Here is an 18,956-nt window from a genome sequence, read left to right as displayed (position 1 = left end):
ATATCTAACCAAAGAAGGCTATAACTCAATGGATTATTAAACTGGCAATATAAAGTTAAGGACAAGGATAACATAGCTATATAAAATATTTATTACAGAATGTTAGGTAAGATTCTGAAGAAGTTAAAATATATATTTCTAGTTGTGTAAAGCTATGGCATATAGTATAATCAACATACAATACTAGTGTAACTATTGCTACACTTTCAAATGGTATTAACTGTATTTCATCAGTAACAAAGATTATTATTGTAAAGATTCACTTGATGAACTGCTGAGGTATCTATTTCATAACAATGCTCATTCCATTCTAGTATAATTTATATTAAGTGAAAACTGAGTTTTTCCACAAATTAAAAAATATTACTGAACTCTATATACAAAGTATTTTTGAAAATACAGTATTAATATGGTTTTAAAGCAGTTATTTTAGCAGAATTCAATGTTATGTTTTCTAGACTGAGAAATGAAATTTTTGAATTTTAATTGTTTATAGTCATGTCATAAATCCATAATGATATTATGTAAGTGTAATGAAAGAACTAGTCTTATACTATTCTTTAGAGGTTAAATGACTTGCTCCAGGTCATGTTCAGTTGTAGTGAGAACTAGATCCCAAATTTCCAGATTTTAGGATCCTAAGAAGGATTTTAGGATCCTCATCCTTTCCTCCTCCTATCTGTGCCATATCAGTGATATACTCAGTACAAGTATCATTTACTGACTGAATTCAGTGACAGAGTATAATTCTTACTCCATATTTTAAATCCATTTTATGATACAATATCACACTACCAAACACTTGTTAGCTTTGTGTCCTTTCCCCCTTTGAAATAGTTTTAGCAAATGAAATTACTGAGGGATTTATTTAAATTGAAGATTGAATTTTGTTATACATTTTTATTCAGTTTCCATAGCAACAATTCAAATTTGACAATTTGCCTCTAAATTACTTATTGTTATTAGAATTCCATTTCATGTCTCTATTGAAACTAAATAATGTTAAATAATGACCTTGAGGAGAAAAATCTACCACAACTAATTGGCTATGAAAATAGCTTTAAAAACATTCAGCTAATTTAAATTTAATTTACGTCTAAGCCTTAAAGCAGCAGTCATGCCTCTACTCTAAACAACAGGAGTGACCTAAATGGATACAAATGTTTTCACATGAATAAAACTCCTACCTAGGAAAGAATTATTATTTAATTTATAAACTTACTAGAAAGAAAAAATCCAGCTCTATTTTATGTATTTATATTCATCTTATTCCAAGATACCTGAAACTGCAGGTCTAAGGTAAAAATGAGAACTCTATAAAGAAGGATAAAGACGGGAGGGGGGTTCCAAAGAATATTTTAAAAATATTAGCCTAAGTATATTATCATCCTCTTGCACAGTCTCTTATTTTTTCACTTGAAGCTCTGTGAAGTGATCCCCCCAGGAGAGAAGATAAACCATAAAGGTGTGGTTTTCTATGAATGCTTGTTACTTTACATAAAACACTACTGTGTTGAATGTAGTAAATCTATATAATGATGGTTACAAGCATATGAGGATGATATCATCTAGTGAGTGGGTATATCATAGCCAGTCACTGTTTTGATGTTAACCTCTGTCAATATTTAGTCTTCACATCAAGTTTAGAAGTAAACAGAATGAATCTTCCCAATAGTTTATAAATATCTACCTACTCTTAAAACTTTTCTAAATCTCCCCCTTCCCTCTCATCCACCCTAAACCCCTCACTGAGACAAAGTCTTTCTATATAGTCCAGGCTGGCCTTGAACTCACTATGTAGCCCAAGCTGGCTTCAAACCTGTAGTGATCCTTCTGCCTTAGCCTTCTGGGTACTAGGATAACAGGAATGCACCATCACACCCAGCCAAATTTCTATTTCTTTCATCAAATATTCTTCTGCTGGGTGTAGTAGCTCATGCCTGTAATTCTGACACTTGGGAGGCCAATGCAGGAGGATCACTGTGAGTTCCAGGTCAGCCTAAACTACTTAGCCAGGCCCTATCTCAAAAAAAAAAAAAAAATTCCTAAAGCAGTGTCAGTCTCTTCTTGGACAAACCAACTGAATGGAACCACAGAGGGTGGAACCGAAGAACTGGAACAGAAGAACCAAGCAGGCAAAAATAACATTCTTTAAATTTTGGTAAAATTAGTAATATAGATAACTGCATACATGCATATGAATGTTCACATTCTTCTTTCTCTTAGAAGCTGTACTGCCTTCCCTGAAGCATTTAAATCATCAGTCTTCAATCATTACCCTACTGTAGTGTGGCAAGATGTTCATTTCTTAAAAATCTACAAGCCCTTCCTTTTCCACGTCTCTCTACTGTTAAGACCACAAAGTCCTAATAATATGCTTTCAACATATCCTTATTTTCTTGCTATACTAAATCAATCTATATTCTATTATCTTTCAGGCTACTGAATCAGAACCTCCTCTATGATTTATTTTGAGCACATGGTTTGGTACAATTAATAACAACATTGTTCTACATGGCTGTAAACACTTTTTGCATATAATCAGATTCACCCTTAATAAAAGTCTCCCATTCATGCTCTTATCATTTGTCTTAACACTGTACCAATACACTATAACCACTATCACCAATTTCCATCAGTGAGTTGAGATAATTCTGAAATTAATCCATGTGTTGCAAAGTAAAATGTTTGGGGACATCCAGCTTTAAAAAGCAGATCTGAGGGGCTGGGGATTTAGCTCAGTGGTTCCGCCGCCTGCCTCGCAAGGTCCTGAGATCAATCCCTGGTACCAAAAAAAAAAAAGCAGATCTGAAAATCTTGACTGGAATAGTCCCAGGCTGCTCCTCTGCTTCTTACTGACCATACTAACAAGGCTTGACATATATATCCAGGAGAAATATCACTTGGTGTTTTCCACTCCTAACTCATGCCAGACCATGAGCCTTAACATCAAGACCTATGACAAGCCATACAAAAACAGCAACATGTAGATAATAAGGAATCAAGCAAAGAGCACATGTCTTCCTGTTTTTCAAATACATACCATAGTATAATTGTGAGCCACTTTATGCAAATCTGTACAACCTTGGGCATCAGCAAAAGAACGGATTCCAAGACAGTTGGATGGGTGAAGCTGTTTCATTAAAAACTTACAGCATGCCTCCACAACCTGCGAAAGCTGAAGGAGGCAGGCTGTGGATAACAGGCACTCAATATTATCTTCTTTTAATTCAAGGCGGCCTTAATGATAAAAAGAAATTCCATTAACTTAGGGAACTACATGAACCTTATTTTATAAAATAACTGATGTTAAACAGTAATATTTCTAAATAAGAGCTCATTACATGTACTGTAGACCAAGAAAGTTTAAGACATTCCAAAAAGAATAAAAAAATTAAGTATGCAAAAATTTGTTAGCTCTTTATGACTTATTTCCAGAATTTTAAAATGACGCACTAGTTAGAAATTTTTATCTACTATACATAACTCCATTTTAAATGCAAAATTTTGGCTATATAAAATAATTCATCTAATTATTATATTAATATTTAAAAATACCATTCAAAATACACATTCAAAAGTGTGGCATTTTTAACCTATTTAAGGTACCACCAGGGGTTGTGATAAAAATAGCAGATTAATTGTTAGCCATGGCATGCTTTATTAAAAGCAGAAATCTGAAATCTAATAATGTAACATAAATCTAAGAGGTTTTAATTTAATGTTCAGACTTACATTACCTGTATATGCATACTGAATCAAGGACCATAACGAGTTTGGCTCTACACCTTCCATTTTTATTTCTTCCTGTCTTGCCTCTCTGACATCATTAGTAAACATGGCAGCAAAATAATCTGAGACAGAGGAGAGCACCAATCTGAGAATACAAGAGGGGGAAAAAAATCAATGACTACATTCAAGTTGATGTTCATTAATAAATGCTTTATCATCTTCTTTTTAAAAATTCATTACCCATAGAAAGTACATGGTACTGGGAAATGCAGTTTAAGTTTGACAAATTGCTTTATGCTCTACTTCCTTCCTTTGAATAATAAATCACCATTACTGAAAATTTTCTGCTGAGGTAAATGATTTACCTGTTCAGTACTCAAAATACTGTTTATAACATTCAGAAAACAAGGTACAAGCCCACAGCATTAAATTGATCACATTAATAAAAGGAAAAATGTAAAGGTCATTTTCTGTTTTTCATTTTTGAAAATAACCTAAGCTATTTTAAAATTTTAATTGTAGAAGTAACAAATATAGGAGATATATTTGCAAAAGGTTTATCAAGTTATTTTAAATTTTTGATATTTTATCACAATATATTATGTATTTTATTGTAAAATAATATTTATGTTATAATGCTACACAGCTGTAATATTTTTTCACAATACATTATATGTACTGGCTGTCTGCAGGATTTCTGACAATTGTGTATAAATAAAAAGTTATAAATATATAGTTTCTGAAGCATGCATTTTTTTCACTTAATCATAGTCTTGAAGATATTTCTATGTCAGCACACTTACACAGATTTACTGTATTCATTTTTTAGAGAAGTAAAAATTTTGATACAAATAGCGATGAAGCTCCTTTTGTGTCCCTTTCTAACTCCATTCTGCTACCTCCTCAGAAGCAGCATTGCTGAGTCATAAGGTTTGCCAAATTGTTTTCCAAAGCACTGTACCACTTTAGACCCCCACCAGCATTGTATAAGAGCTAACATTTCTCCATAATACTGTTAGATATTAAAATTTTGGGCCATCTGCAAAATGTTCCATGACATGCCATTAATGTTTTCATTCAGCTGACTGCTAGTGTTGTTGAAGATTTTTTCAAATATTTATTGGTCACTCAGGTTCCTTCTTCAGAGAACTTCTTATCCATTAATTTATTCAATGAACAAATACAGATGTGTGCCTAAAAAGTACTGAGCATTGCTCAAGATAGCTCAGTGCACAAGACACGAAAACCCTTCCCCATGGAGTCTTACATTTTAAAAGAAAGGTAGAGAAACAACCAAAAAAAGTAATGGTATAGTGTATTAAAAAAATAGTAAGTGGGGCTGGGGATTTAGCTCCGTGGTTCCAGCACCTGCCTCGCAAGCGCAAGGTCCCGAGTTCAATCCCCGGTACCAAAAAAACCCACAAAAAACCAAAACCCACAAAAAATAGTAAATGGGGGGCAGGGGATTTAGCTTAGTGGTTTCACCATCTGCTGTCCAGGTGCAAGGATTTGAGTTCAATCCCCAGTACAAAAAAAAAAAAGTAAGTGGAATAAGGAAAAAAGGTTGGGTAAAGACAAATGGGAATGGATGGTGAGTATAACAGGTGGAGTCACTGGACGGTGATGTGAGCTGAACTTGAAGGAGGTGAAGAGTTTAATCACACAGGAATCTGGGCGCAGCATCTGGGCAGAAGTAGCCAGCACACAAGTCCAGAGGCAGAAGCAGCAAGCCTGGCAGGTAAAGAGCTATTATGGTCTGTGTCGTTCATGCACAGGGAGCAAGGAGAGCAGTGGGACAGAACATTCAAGGTGTAATGGCAGGCTGGTCACGAAGATCACTGAGCTTACTCTGGCTTTCATGTGAGCAGTCACTGAGAAGTTTGATAAGAGGAGTGGCTGGATCTAAGTTTCATTTTAAAGGGTCATTCAGGTAGTTGTGTTGAAAGTAGAATGCAGGGGAAAGGGTGGAAGTAGGAAGACCAGTTAGGAGGTTCCTTTAATGTGTGATCTAAGAAAGGTAGTAATGGCTCACACAAGCATGGCAGGTAAGGTACAGTACTACACTCGGTTTTGGAAATATAGCAATACCTCAGTTCATGAACACTTCTGTTTCCAAACAATTCGGTTTGCAAACAAAAGGATCTGGCAAAATTTTGCTTTTGTTTGCAAACTCCACATGACCACATGACCAAGGCCATCTTTCCCACACAAACACAAACTCAGCCATCTTCCCCAAAATTGTAAAATAAATTAATTTCGTAAACCAAGGCGCCACTGAACCACAGACTTCGAGTGCCTCTGTGAAATTCAGGTTAAATATTTTTTCTATTAAACTCATGTACATAATATGACTATTCTGTCACAAGTATATAGTAGCATCTCAATAAATGTACGCTAATTGACAACTCTAAGACCAAGCTCAGTCTTTCCAATGATTTCTTTCCCCTCTGGAGGGGTGTTAACAAAACCTTTGGGACAAAATATTAATTAGCTTTGAAGGGAATAAAAAACCCTTTGGGATCACAGTGGTGATTAACAATGAATAAATGAATGAGTACAGAATCATCAGAAGAAAATGTATTATTCCTCGCTAGACAGTTCTTTCCTTTTTCTTACTTCAACAAATAATACATCATTTTTCTTAAAGGCTTTTTACACTTCTTAGAGACCAGTAAACAGATACATGAGACTATTTAAAAACTGTTAAGTAGATGGGTGTGGTGGCACAGGCCTGTAATCACAGCACTCTGGGAAGCTGAGGCAGGAGGTTTCCAAGTTTGAGCCCAGACTGGGCAATTTGGGGACTTAGTGAAACCCCGTCTCAAAATAAAAGATGTAAAAAAAAATGGGTTGGGGACATAGTTCAGTGTGAAGGCCCTGGGTTCAACCCCCAGTACCACAAAAACAAAGCAAAATATAACAAAATTGTTAAGGGTTCAACAATGTAGCTCAGTTGAGGGACACGGGCTTAGCATGCGTGAGACAAGTTCAATCAGCAGCACCAAAAAAAAAAACAAAACTAAAAATTATTAAGACTTTCAGCAACTCTATTCCACCAGCCCTTTTTTTGCTTCTAACTACTGATAAATGCTAATTTCCACTGAGTTTATTTAAGGAATTTGTAGACTATGGCATGAAAGCTGTTAATAGTCACTGAAGTCTATAATAAACAATATTTACTTATTTAAAGATCATTTTTTTTGGTGTGCTTCTAAAAAGGGGAAATGGCCCTTTTAGAATCATTTAATGTGTAATAACATCATATACACTGTTTTCTTTATGGAAATCCCATCAGATATACCCCTTCTCAAAAGCATAGTAGTTAATGAAAATACTTTAATTGCCTTAAGCAATTAAATTATGCAGAAAAATTTCATACATATAGAAATTTAGAACACAATTACCTGTGAGCTGGAATTCTCCGATCACCAGCAACTAAAATTACATCACATAACTGTTTGTGTCTCAAATAGTTTTCCATTTTTTTAAATGTTTGTTCAGCATGATTAAGGGCTTGAAAAAATTCATCGGATGAACATGGCTCCATAGTATGACAGGATGATAATGTCTGACTACTATTGGATGTCCTAAAATGAAAGAAAACACACATTATGAAATATTACTATTACATTAAAAAGACCTTTTACTAAATTCTTTTAAAGCCTTCCAAGGTGATAGAAGATATCAATACTACCTACACTATTAATGTATATTCCTCATTATAGTACTTTTGTTCTGTAAAATCAATGATAACCCAAGTCTTAATGTATCTTGCAAACACCGTGAGTGAATGTGACACCTAGCTTAGTTAACAGCTACACATATTCTTTGTAGTATGTACCTATTTTGGAGGTCCCTGGTAAATCCAACATCTGCGCTGAAAAAGAGCTAACTTACATTCATACCCGTAGCTGTGCCTCTTAACATTATAATAAAAGGTTTAAGTGATTATCCTTGTCTTTGAAGGCAAAAAAGCAATCAAAGTGTTTTGGAGGTATAAAACCAACTCATCTTTTACTAAAAAAAAACTGGTTATGTTCCACAGTTCATTTATAAATTACATGGTCATAAAAGCATTGTAAAAATAATCCTTTTTATTCTCTGGCCAGTCCTCAAAAGCCCAGGTACCATGTGTATGTTATATTAAAGGAATAGAAATGATCTGAAATTTCCAATTACAAAATGAGGTATATGAAAAGTCCATATTTTTATCTGATTTACTGATGAAATAGGATTTAAATGAAGTTCTGAGTCCATGTTCGTCATCATCTCCTCTCCGGGATCATTTAAATCAAGTAATCTGCATCTATTGGTTATGCAATTAACTAAAAGCCACCAACTGCTGTAACTTAGTTCTCATTTCTCATCAGATGTTAAGGATATTATGATTCTAATGAATACTGTTAAATGTGGCTTCACTGTATCTTGAGAATTTTAAAAATAAAACAACCTTATCATAAAAAGAAAAATAGTCACTAGAGCTCTAACTTTTTAAAATAAAAGAGAACTGAAGCCAAGGAAATTGTCTTCCCAAGCATTATGGTGTTTGTTCATGGCAGAGACAAGGCTGCAGTAGAGACTGCTGTGTGTGTACCGAAAGAAACCCTCTTCCCTTTTTCTCCTGGGAATATAGCTAGATTACATTTCCCAGACTTTCCAGCAAATAGGTGTGTGTGTGTTACTGGGAATTGAACTCAGGGCCCCTGCACTGGGCTACATCTCCAGAGTCCCCATCACCTTTTAAAAATATAAGTTGTGCTTGCTTTGGCAGCACATATACTAAAAATATAAGTTGAGCCAGGGTCTTGCTAAGTCTCTAAGCTATGCTTGAACTGTTGATCCTCCTGCTTCAGCCTCCCAGAGTGCTCGGGTTACAGGTGTGGTCATATGATGAAAATGAATCCTTGCTTTACATAGTTCACCTTAGCTAAAGCAGATGACCTCAGGTTTAGCTTTCCCACACTTCATGTATCCATGGGTTGAATAGAGAAGCCTGAGGACTTGAGGTCAAATAAAGGTTAGGGCATTCAAGCAAGAAGATTCACAGATGATGCTCACAAGAACACTTGTCTTGGACTGACATTTGTTTCTAAAGTTAGCAGCACCTTGACTAACATTCCTTTCTAAATTCTCCCAGTCCAATGCATTTTCAGTCCCACACAAATATGGGCATTAGGAAATGCTCTTGGGTGGCCGAGGGTGAAGTTCAGTAGTTGAGCAAGTGCTTAGCACATGTGAGGCCCTGCATTTGATCAACAGTACCTACCTACCAACCAATCAACCAGCAAAGCTTTTGGAGGATAATACATGTGTTGCACACTATGAACATTACCATCATAATCCAGTAAAATACATACTCAACTTCACATTTAAGATCATTACTATAAAACTATATTAAGCAATATGGAATTATATGCTGTTTATATAAAAGAACTGAAAACTACTTTAAAATCTAGGGAGAAAAACAAGGGTGGTTTGATAATAATAATTTGAAGATTTAAAAACACTAATAAAATTAAGCTTTATACTGTCAAGATACTGACAAACTATAAAATCATTCATGATCTGAGATAAAATGACAATATCTAATTTTCTTAAGAAATAAATTATTTCAAGAACAAAGCAAATAAATCAAGTAATTTTATCGGTTTTGAGACAGGGTCTCGCTATGTAGCCCAAGTTGGTCTCAAATTTGCAACGATCCTCTTGCCTCAGCCTCCTGAGTTCTATTACAGGTGTGCACCACCACACCTGGCCAAGTATTTTTTTCTTAAGGTTTCTATATTTTGTATCATACCTCTTATACTTCATGTTACATTGTCATTAATGACTAAATGTGTTAGTTGAATGTTTCTGAGTCAAATGCCATCATCCAAACAATAATAATGTTAAATTTTGAAAGAACAAAACTTTATAATTCTATCACTAAGTTACTACAGGCTATTTTTGTGATGTTGGTACACACCCAATTAATAGACCATTTCTTTTCTTGTTAAGAATTTCCACAGATTTTGGTTCAGATCCTGAAGCTAAGCAGGATAATCTGGGAGCATTGCATTCAGGGCCTCACTCCCTACGACTCATTGACCAGGTCTCACTGTATTTTCCAGAAGTCCTGCAGGCTGAAGACCACTGGTGTACACTTCAGTCAAAACATGGATATGTTACAAAAATCAGTGTATGATGAACCTATAGTTCAAAACACCGATTTATACAATGGATACTTTACTTCAAAGCATGTTAACAGGATTTGCTTGAATAAAATATTTAAATGAGCTAGCAGAATTTAAGAAATATTTTCTTTTCAAAATGACCATCTAAATAAGCACCTTCCTTGCCTGCCTGCATAACTTCCAGCTCCACAGATGACGCAGTTTCAGGACCTGACCAGGCACTGGGGGCGGGGGCGGGGGGGCTTCCTCAATGCCAGGTGTACCCCATTCCCAGAAAGGGACAGCAGCTGTTATGAGTTACTACTGATGCCTTTACCCCTGTGCCTGGCCAGCCCCGGGGCTCATGACAGGCCAGGTTTGGAAGAGCATACATCCTCCATCATTGGACCCGCTGCCGGTGCCCAGCCCCAGTGCCAATGCAGCTGCTGTGTAGACCATCTCTATACAGCAGCTCATCTCCCTTTTTGACCACCAAGGCCAGATGTTCTGTCCTTCTTGCAAAAAGATGATCATGACTCAGCTGTCCTATGATGCTGGTGCCCTCGCCTGGCTCTTCTGCGGAAGCCTGTGCCTGCTGGGGTACACAGTGGGCTGTGGCTTCATCCCCTTCTGTGTGGATGCCCTGCAGGACATGGACCACTACTGTCCCAAAGGCAAAACCCTCTTCAGCACTTCCAAGATCTTGCAGAGTATTGCAGATATGTTGCTGCAGGAAGTCCCTTACTCTCACCCAGCCCACTCCCTGAAAGAGGTTTCCCTCCAGTGGTCACATCTTTCCATCCTATCTTCTTTTGAGGAGAAGATATCACAAAAATAACAAATCTCCAAACCCTGGAAATTGCTGCATGGAGTTATGCCTGGGACATGGGATGGCAAAGACACTGACCTTGGGTGTTGGTTCAGGGGTTTTCACTTACTTTTCACCCCAACTAACTGAGATTGTTACCCTATCTCAATATTTGCCGTTGGCTGCCTTGGTGGGCCTTTCTGGTACTGGTCTCAAACTGAGAAACTTCGATTTGCCTTATTTTTGAGACTGTTCTGCCAAGACCTTGGCTGCACTGGCCTTTAGCAACTATCAATCTTTATCCACCTCTTCCCATTCCAGTGACAAAAATCTTGCCTTTGAGACTTTCTGGCTTGGCTCTTAGATTCTGCAGTCACAGACTTTGTTAGCACTCAAACTTGCTTAATTTCTTAAGATTCTTTTAAGTTTAAGGAAAGGGCTATTAACACCCACAGGCACAGATCTATGAGGTCAGAAATGTAAAATAAAACAGGGCTAAATTTTATCATCCATCTGCCTTTGTTTCTTTGTGTCAGATCCTTGGCACCACTTTATATAAAGGGACTTTTTTTTTTTTCCGCGTGGAGCAACTATTAACAGTTTTCATGACCTGCTTTTGATCTTAAACATCTTTAAACCCATTTTTTTTAGTACCAGGGATCTAACTTGGGACCTTGAGCTTGTGAGTCAGGCGATGGAACCACTGAGCTAAATCCTCGGCCCTTTAAACCCAATTTTGAAAGGAGGGATTTACAGAACCATTTTTTGTAACTATATGACCGGCATCATTTTCCCATTTCTCCAGTCTCCCCCTCCCTCCAGACAGGGTTTCAGGATCTTGCTGTTTATGCCCACGTTGGTCTTGAGCTCAAGTGATTCTCCTGCCTTGGCCTCCCAACTAGCTGGGACTACAGGTGGCTGTCTTGTGCCTTGCTTTCTGTATGGCAGAAAAAGAAATGGATATTTTTACGCACTGCCTCTACATGGGTTTAGTGTGGTTCTTAAAAAGTTCTCAAAGTAGGGCCCCTCTGGGGTTCCTGGAGTATGAGCAGAGGTGAAAAAAAGCCCAACAGGGTTATCAAGTCTTCCAACTGCCACCACATGTTAAATGAACATATTAGTTCAATGTAGTAATTCATTGACATTTTTAAATATAGAAATTGCGTCCACTGTTCTAAACAAAGGATCAAAAGAAGTGTAGACTTCGGATTTGTATCCTATTGAAAAGTAAAGCTGTTGCTCACAAAATGAGCACAAGGAGTAAGGAACAGAGATATTCAATAAAATTGAAGAGTTGCACAGCTTTCTGGCAATTCATGTATTTACTTTTTTTTTTCAGTACCGGGGACTGAACTCAGGTCCTTGCGCTTGTGCAGCAGGCGGCGAAACCACTGAGCTAAATCCCCAGCCTTTTTAAAGATATTTTGACTTTGCACATACAATTTTTTTTTTTTTGGTACTGGGGATCAAATTCGAGTCCTTGTGCTTGCAAGGCAAGCGGCGCAACCACTGAGCTAAATTCCTGGCCCTGCACATACAATTTTAACAGAAGAATTTACTTCAAAAAATTACTGTATACCCATACAACTCATGGACACTAAACTATAGGCATTAAACAATTATACAGAGAATTTTTATAATTAGAAGAAACCTATTCGGTCATTCTATCCAACTGTATTGTTTTGCAAATGAGAACATAGGAATTCTATTTATTTGTCTTCACATCTTGTACTTTGCTGACTGTAACTTTGAATCCAATCTTTATTTCTCCTACAATAATGAGTTTTAGCTGGACACATGGCTTCCCAGGTAGAGATCATGTTTCAGAACCTCCCATGTAACCAGTTGTGGCCATGTGACTGTTTTCATCAATGAAATGCAAATAGCACTGATACATTCAACCTGTGTCACTGGATTAATATTCTCCCTTTTCTTTTGTTGGTCCTTCCCACAAGCTGGAATGTGGAGGGGAGAGGAGGAAGGTTTGACCAGGCAGAAAGGATAACACCCTACAGGATGGAGAAAATAGTACAGAAGGAATATGGGTCTCTGAATGAACTTGTGAGACAGAACTACCTATCTGCCCTGGGCCACTTGCCCAGCTGTCAGGAGACAGAGAAATGAACTTCCATCTACTTAAGCCACTGTGTGTTTGAATGTCTGTTACATGATCTTAGTCTATGCTCTACTAATGTACTTCCTGAAGTGACTGATGTGTTTGTGTGTGTGTCCACACATGTGCCACTGTTTTCACGTCTAATATATCTGATTCTGAAACTTAAAACCTCACTATCCAGTTCCAAATGGAATACAAATAAAATAACATGTGAGCAACATGTAGAACAGACAGGTTCTTCTGCTTTAAAATTTTGGAGTTAAAAGGGCCCACTGTGGAATTACAACACTTACAGCCTTTTCCTAAGGTGATTTGTCAGCTTTTCCTTGGAATTCTGAAAATTTGTATGATTTCAGTAAGTTCTACTATGTTTAAATCATCCAGTCAGTTTCAGTTCCTTAAAACTAAGAACCCTGACTGACACAGCACACAGGCTTCAGAGGGTTTACAAACTCCTTGAACTAGGTACTAAGTAATTAATATACACAGTATTTTCTGGGGAGAGCTTAGATAACTTATGTCAGATTCTGAAGGAAGCTCATGATGTTATGTGTATATATGTGTGTGAGGGAGGACAATGTAATACTGTATATCTTTCCCAGGTACGAGAATATAGATGCACTTCTTTGACACTGCTAGAAACAAATTTTATTTTCACGTGTAAATGTGAAAGATTTAAATTTAAAACGGAACCAGAATTAGACTGGATCAAACAATGAGATCTAGAGACAACAAAAAGGAGGCCAAGCTAAAAAGAGACAGCTGGGCTGGGGATTTAGCTCAGTGGTGCCATGCCTGCCTGGCAAGCCCAAAGTCCTGAGTTCAATCCCCGGTACAAAAAAAAAAAAAAAAAAAAAAAGAAAAAGAGAGATAGCTCTTTTGGGGAGAGGAGGATGCAAATGACTTCAAGATGAGGCAAACAGTAGTAAATCAACTGACCAAAAAATACAGCATTCAGGCTATCTAGCACTGAAACACAGAGTACACAGCAACCAGTAAGGCAGAAGTTTGGGGATAGAGTTGTGACTGGGTCGAGAGATTGTGCCTGTAATCAGCCAGGCTTGGCATTCTCAAAAGCCAGCTGAAAGAGAATTAACTGGAGAAAGAAGGTAAAACTGGTTACATTCAATAATTAGCTAGTTGTTAATCCAAAGTGAACTCTATGGTTAAATGAGCAGCAATCTGTATACAGGCAATAATGTTTTATTTAAGACCATGAACTCTCTACCACTTAATTGGTTCAAAAGTCAAGTTATTTTGAAGTGATCAAGGTCAATATCTACAGTGATAAAGCAGGTTAATAGTATGTCCTCTTGGTATAATGTGAGGAAAATGATACTGTACCTCTATGGTATTCCCCCTCCAAACCCATAATCTCAGTCTAATCATAAAAAAAAACAGACAAATCACAAGTGACTAGGCCATTCTACAAAACAACTGACCAATATCCTCAAAATTGCCAACGTCGTCAAAAACAAGGAAAATCTGAGAACACGTCATAACTGAGAGGTACCTAAGGAGACATTATCAATTAATGTAATATGGCCCCTTGAACAATATCCTGGAACAGAAAAGGAGCGTTAGGTAAGAAGCTAAGAAAATCCAAATAAAGTATAGACCTTAGCTAATTAACAGTAATAAACAACAGTGTATCAATTTGGTTCCAGAATAGTAACTGATGCTCCATATTAATTGTAAGATATTTTAAAAAACTGGGTATGGGGTATATACCAACTCAATGTACTATCTTTGCAATTTTTCAAAAAATCTTACACTGTCCTAAAAATAAAATTTTTTTTTAAATGTAGCTACTTTATTAACTGTGAGCAAGTTAGTCTTTCTGTGCCTCGTTTGTAAAATAAGAATTAGGTTAATCTGATAATTACAGCAGCTTAACTAAAAAAAATGTTGTAAAGACTGAGTTAAAAAAATAAATGAGTTAGTATATTAAAGTGCTTAAAACTTCTTGTGTGGCTCATAGAAGTACCCAGTGAGTAACAGCTATGATTATTTTTAAATATTTTTAAAGTGCAATATTTTATTCTAATTGATTAAAATATAGTTTAGCATCTACAATACTTTACAAACAAATTTGAAATAACGAAATCCCACCAATTTAAAAGATGTAAAAAATTACTTAATTTCAAAGTGACTAAATCAAGTGGAGTGTAAACTGTTTATAGTTACATGATGGATCATCATATAAACGTTGCTAGCCTGGTAGGAATTTGTCTAGAATTATGGTCTTGGGAACCTATTACATAAAAGGTGACAACTCTGTTATATAGTCCAAAATTCCTCAGGGCATAAAAACCAAAGTTTATATTGGTGTATCAAAGCAATGACTCAGATCACCCACAGGAGAAATGAACCAAGGCTACAGAACCAAGATCAAAACTGAGAGGTGAGAAACTTTTAAATCACTTAGATGCATGGAAGCAGAAATTATCAGAAATCTAATGCTCAAAAAGACATATCTCTTAGCTAGAATATACCTGATAAAACATATTATCTTCAAATGATGCCTCTTAATGGCCTTAAACTATCCAGATCCATGGTGGGTGTTGTGATTCTGAGTATGCAAAACCACTCTGCTATCTTCTCTTTTCTAACAACTCAAAATTTTAGTTTAAGTTCTGACATCCATGTAAATATTATGACTGCTTAAAGAAGAAACTAGTATATCATATATATATTTCTCATTATGTCTTCAGTATTTTAAGATATCAATCTATATAGCAGGTCCAAAATGTGTCTTATATATTTCATTATTTGCAAATACTATATAAGAAAAAGAACTGTTCCCAAGTTATATACAAAAATTTGATGAATGTCATTGTATTTTCTTTTGACATTAACTGTGATGGGTTTTGATTTGTGTATAATAAGAAGGGCAATCACTTAGGGAAGTCTGACTGCTCACTTAATCAAAAAACTGAGGGCAAAAAATGTACTCTCATGACAAAGGTCAAAGACTCAGAGTGAGAGGTGTGAAGGAAGATTAAGAATTAGATATATTTTTAAAAAAAGAATTAGATATATTTAATCTAGTAAAAAAATGGAGAAGTGAATACATACAAAGGACACTCTAAAATCTAGAATGTTTCCTTTAATTAGTACAGTGTTTTAAGACTGAAATCTCAAAACATCTGGAATACAAAATTGCTTTGACATCTTCACTTCATAGCTAAGTCAGAGACATTTTCTTTCAGTACATTTTATTTTTGAAATAATATTTCAGGAAAAGTTTGGTCCCTGAATATGTGAACTATTTACTCCCATGTCTGATCAATTTTCTTTTTTTTTGGTACTGGGGATTGAACTCAAGACCTTGCGCTTGTGAGGCAGGTGGGACACCACTGAGCTAAATCCCCGACCCCTGATCAATTTTCTTAATCAGTACTTTATAAATAACTTTATTTTAGACTTTTAAACTATCATTTTGCATTTCCTGTAAATAAAAACATCAATTTTAAATGCTTCAAGAATGAATATAACAATTTTTCAGTCAAAATAAAATTATTTTTCTTTCATAATGAATACCCCACCAGGAGAGTATTTTAATATGCATACCAGAGAACAGATTAATTCAACTTCAGGAATCATTTGCTATGCAAACTACCTTTTGTTTTAAACAATTATAGTAATCAATGTATGTACAATCTTCCCAAGATTACAGATGTATATAAATTTTGTAGTAATAATTCCTCTAGGCTGTAGATGCATGTTAAGAGTTCTATAACCTATGCCGGTAAAGGAATGTTTTATTTTTTCTAATTTTGCTATAAAACTCTTGATATATTAATTTTCAAATGGAATGATGATTACTGTTTAGTTTCCCACAAAAATAATAAACAATGAATCTTTTATTATATAAGTTATTCTCTTAATGGCAACAAGTTTCCAAAGAAAACACAAATCAAGGAAATCACATTCGCTTAACTGATCTCCCATATTAAAAATTTTAGTGGCTCCTAGTCCCTTAAGATAATGCAATGTCATGAACTAACTTAAAATTTTAAAAATATACTATTTACCTATGTAAAGATATTCCCCTCTCTCCATTACACAAATGATTACAGAGGACTGGTCTATATTTTTTATCATTCCAACACCACAGTTCAGAATTCCATGTTCTAAAGATTAGAAGAGGAAAAGTAAGAGATACTTGAATATATGAATTAATTTTATCTCAATGCCCCTTATAATGCCTGTAATAAGAATAACCAATTTACAAATTCTAAGTGTATACAAAATCTGCAAAAAAATTTTAAGACAGTAATCAAACTAGCTTTGTGATAAGCTTTGTGCTTTTAAATATTTAGAAATATTTTTGAGTAAAAATGAATCTGAATGATGACTTTCATGCTCTAACTCCTTACATGATATGTTCTAGTGGTTTAAACTGATTAATAACATCTATTTCAAAGTTAAAGTCAGATGAATAAGGTCATTACAAAATTATCAATTTTTTCTTTATTTTCTTTCTTCTAACTCATTCTCCTTTTTGCCCCTTCACCAGTTACATCAAGCCCTTCTATCTTCCCTTAAACTCTCCTGAAAGAATGTCCTTTATTTCTCTAAATAGCATGAATTTCAGTGAAAGTGAAGGTAACAGGAATTAATAGCTATCATCTTAAAAAAAGACATGTTACTTAGTATCCTCTGTATTAGTCTGGGAGCTGCAATATAGACAGGACAAAGAGAAATAACCACAGAGAAATATTATTGACAACTAAAATGGTGTCAAAAAATAGGGAACTATGATGTGCCAAACCTTTCATTTCCATTAAATTAAAAATTGACTCTATAGCTTATTATAAGCTAAAATGTCACAAAATTTTATACCATAGAAATATCTTTCATAGTTTTGCTATGAATACAGACAGTAAATGAATAAAGCAAACTGCTAGGCAATGATGCATAAAACTGCTGCTTTGTATTATTTTCAAAGCAGAGTCAGATCTATATATGGAACAGAAGATATTTCAAAATGAATTCTATTTGTTGTCATAATTTTATAGAATTGTTAGAACATTTAAAAAAATCCTAGCAAAAGTACATGTTCATACCAAGATACTATATATGCAGATGCATACAGATGTGCATATAATAGATTTTAAATAATAAATACTAAACTATTTAATAACATTACAGAGCATATACCCCCCCCCCCCATCCCATTTCTAACAGTAAGAAAATAATCAACCTGCACGAACTGGAATCTGATTCATTTTCTTCTTCACTAGTGCCATCATCCACTTCTGGTCTATCCAGCCAATGTGCACCACCACAATCTTCTGCTGTAAACTCAAATGCAGGGACTTCAGAGGTGGATGCCATTGGCCAAGAAGGTGAATTCTGAAAATCCAGTTGGCTGGACCTTCGGTAACCAATTGAAGCCAAAGGCAATTGCAGGCTACACGGATCTAAAAACTTTCTCCCACCGTTTGCTCCAGTCTGTCCTCGATTCCAAAATTCTCCCTGCTGGCTGTCAACTGTAGAATTAGAAGATGATGCTTGATGGCCAAACCACCTCCATCTGATTTTCAAAATCTGTTTCACATCAAACTCTTTACGAGAACCAGACATCCTCAGAGAAACCAATGTGATCGTCTAGGCAACGGGCAAAAAGCACTGCACACAGATTTGTGCATCCAACCAAGACAAGAGAAGTAATAAGCCCTGCTGTACACAACAAACAGATTTAAAGGAAAATAAATGACATTCATATATATATATCTACATTTACTTTTATGCCAATATATCAGATTTTTAAAGAACAAAGGATAATGAATAAAGATGAAACACGGTGGAACATTCCGTTCAATCAGAGCAAACTCTCATCCACCTATCCTGAAGCAGCTAGACCACTTTCCTTGCTCTCCTTTCCCATACTGACCATTAGCTCTCACAAACACTGACAGCATTCATTAAAGTCCTTTCAAATGCAGAACACCACCCCCTTTTCTTAAACCACAAATGAGGGAGACAGAAAGCACTATCCCAGTGCAGTATCTCCGTCTCTACTGTATTAACTGTTTTACTGCCGAAACAAGAAATGTTCCAGAACATTTCCCTTTGTACTTACAAATCACTTTACAATCAAAATATTTATATTTTTAAACCCAGTTCCTTGGTGAGATAT

The 18,956-nt window shown here is 35.7% G+C and overlaps 1 protein-coding gene across 9 annotated transcripts in view; it reads right to left on the bottom strand.

The window, feature by feature from the left end:
- Positions 1-18,956, bottom strand: part of Klhl5 (kelch like family member 5) — a 72,705-nt gene that overhangs the window by 31,147 nt on the left and 22,602 nt on the right. For 5 of the 9 annotated variants that reach the window (XM_021246673.2, XM_021246676.2, XM_087187471.1 and 2 more), the window contains 3 exons: positions 7,137-7,319; positions 3,741-3,877; positions 3,044-3,240 (listed from right to left, as the gene is read on the bottom strand). In XM_021246673.2, the coding sequence (XP_021102332.1) occupies positions 3,044-3,240; positions 3,741-3,877; positions 7,137-7,279 (477 nt within the window). In that variant the 5' untranslated portion in view covers positions 7,280-7,319. Of the gene's footprint in view, positions 1-3,043; positions 3,241-3,740; positions 3,878-7,136; positions 7,320-16,845; positions 16,945-18,017; positions 18,901-18,956 lie in introns of those variants that run through there. The other 4 variants (XM_087187465.1, XM_021246672.2, XM_087187468.1 and 1 more) reach the window with 4 other exon arrangements.

Source organism: Heterocephalus glaber, unplaced genomic scaffold, assembly GCF_053883595.1.
Source record: "Heterocephalus glaber isolate CG9 unplaced genomic scaffold, H.glaber_assembly_v1.0 deba00001509, whole genome shotgun sequence".
Taxonomy (NCBI): domain Eukaryota; kingdom Metazoa; phylum Chordata; class Mammalia; order Rodentia; family Bathyergidae; genus Heterocephalus; species Heterocephalus glaber.
The sequence above is the reverse complement of the archived record's forward strand: the minus strand, read 5'-3'. Positions and strand labels throughout refer to the sequence as shown.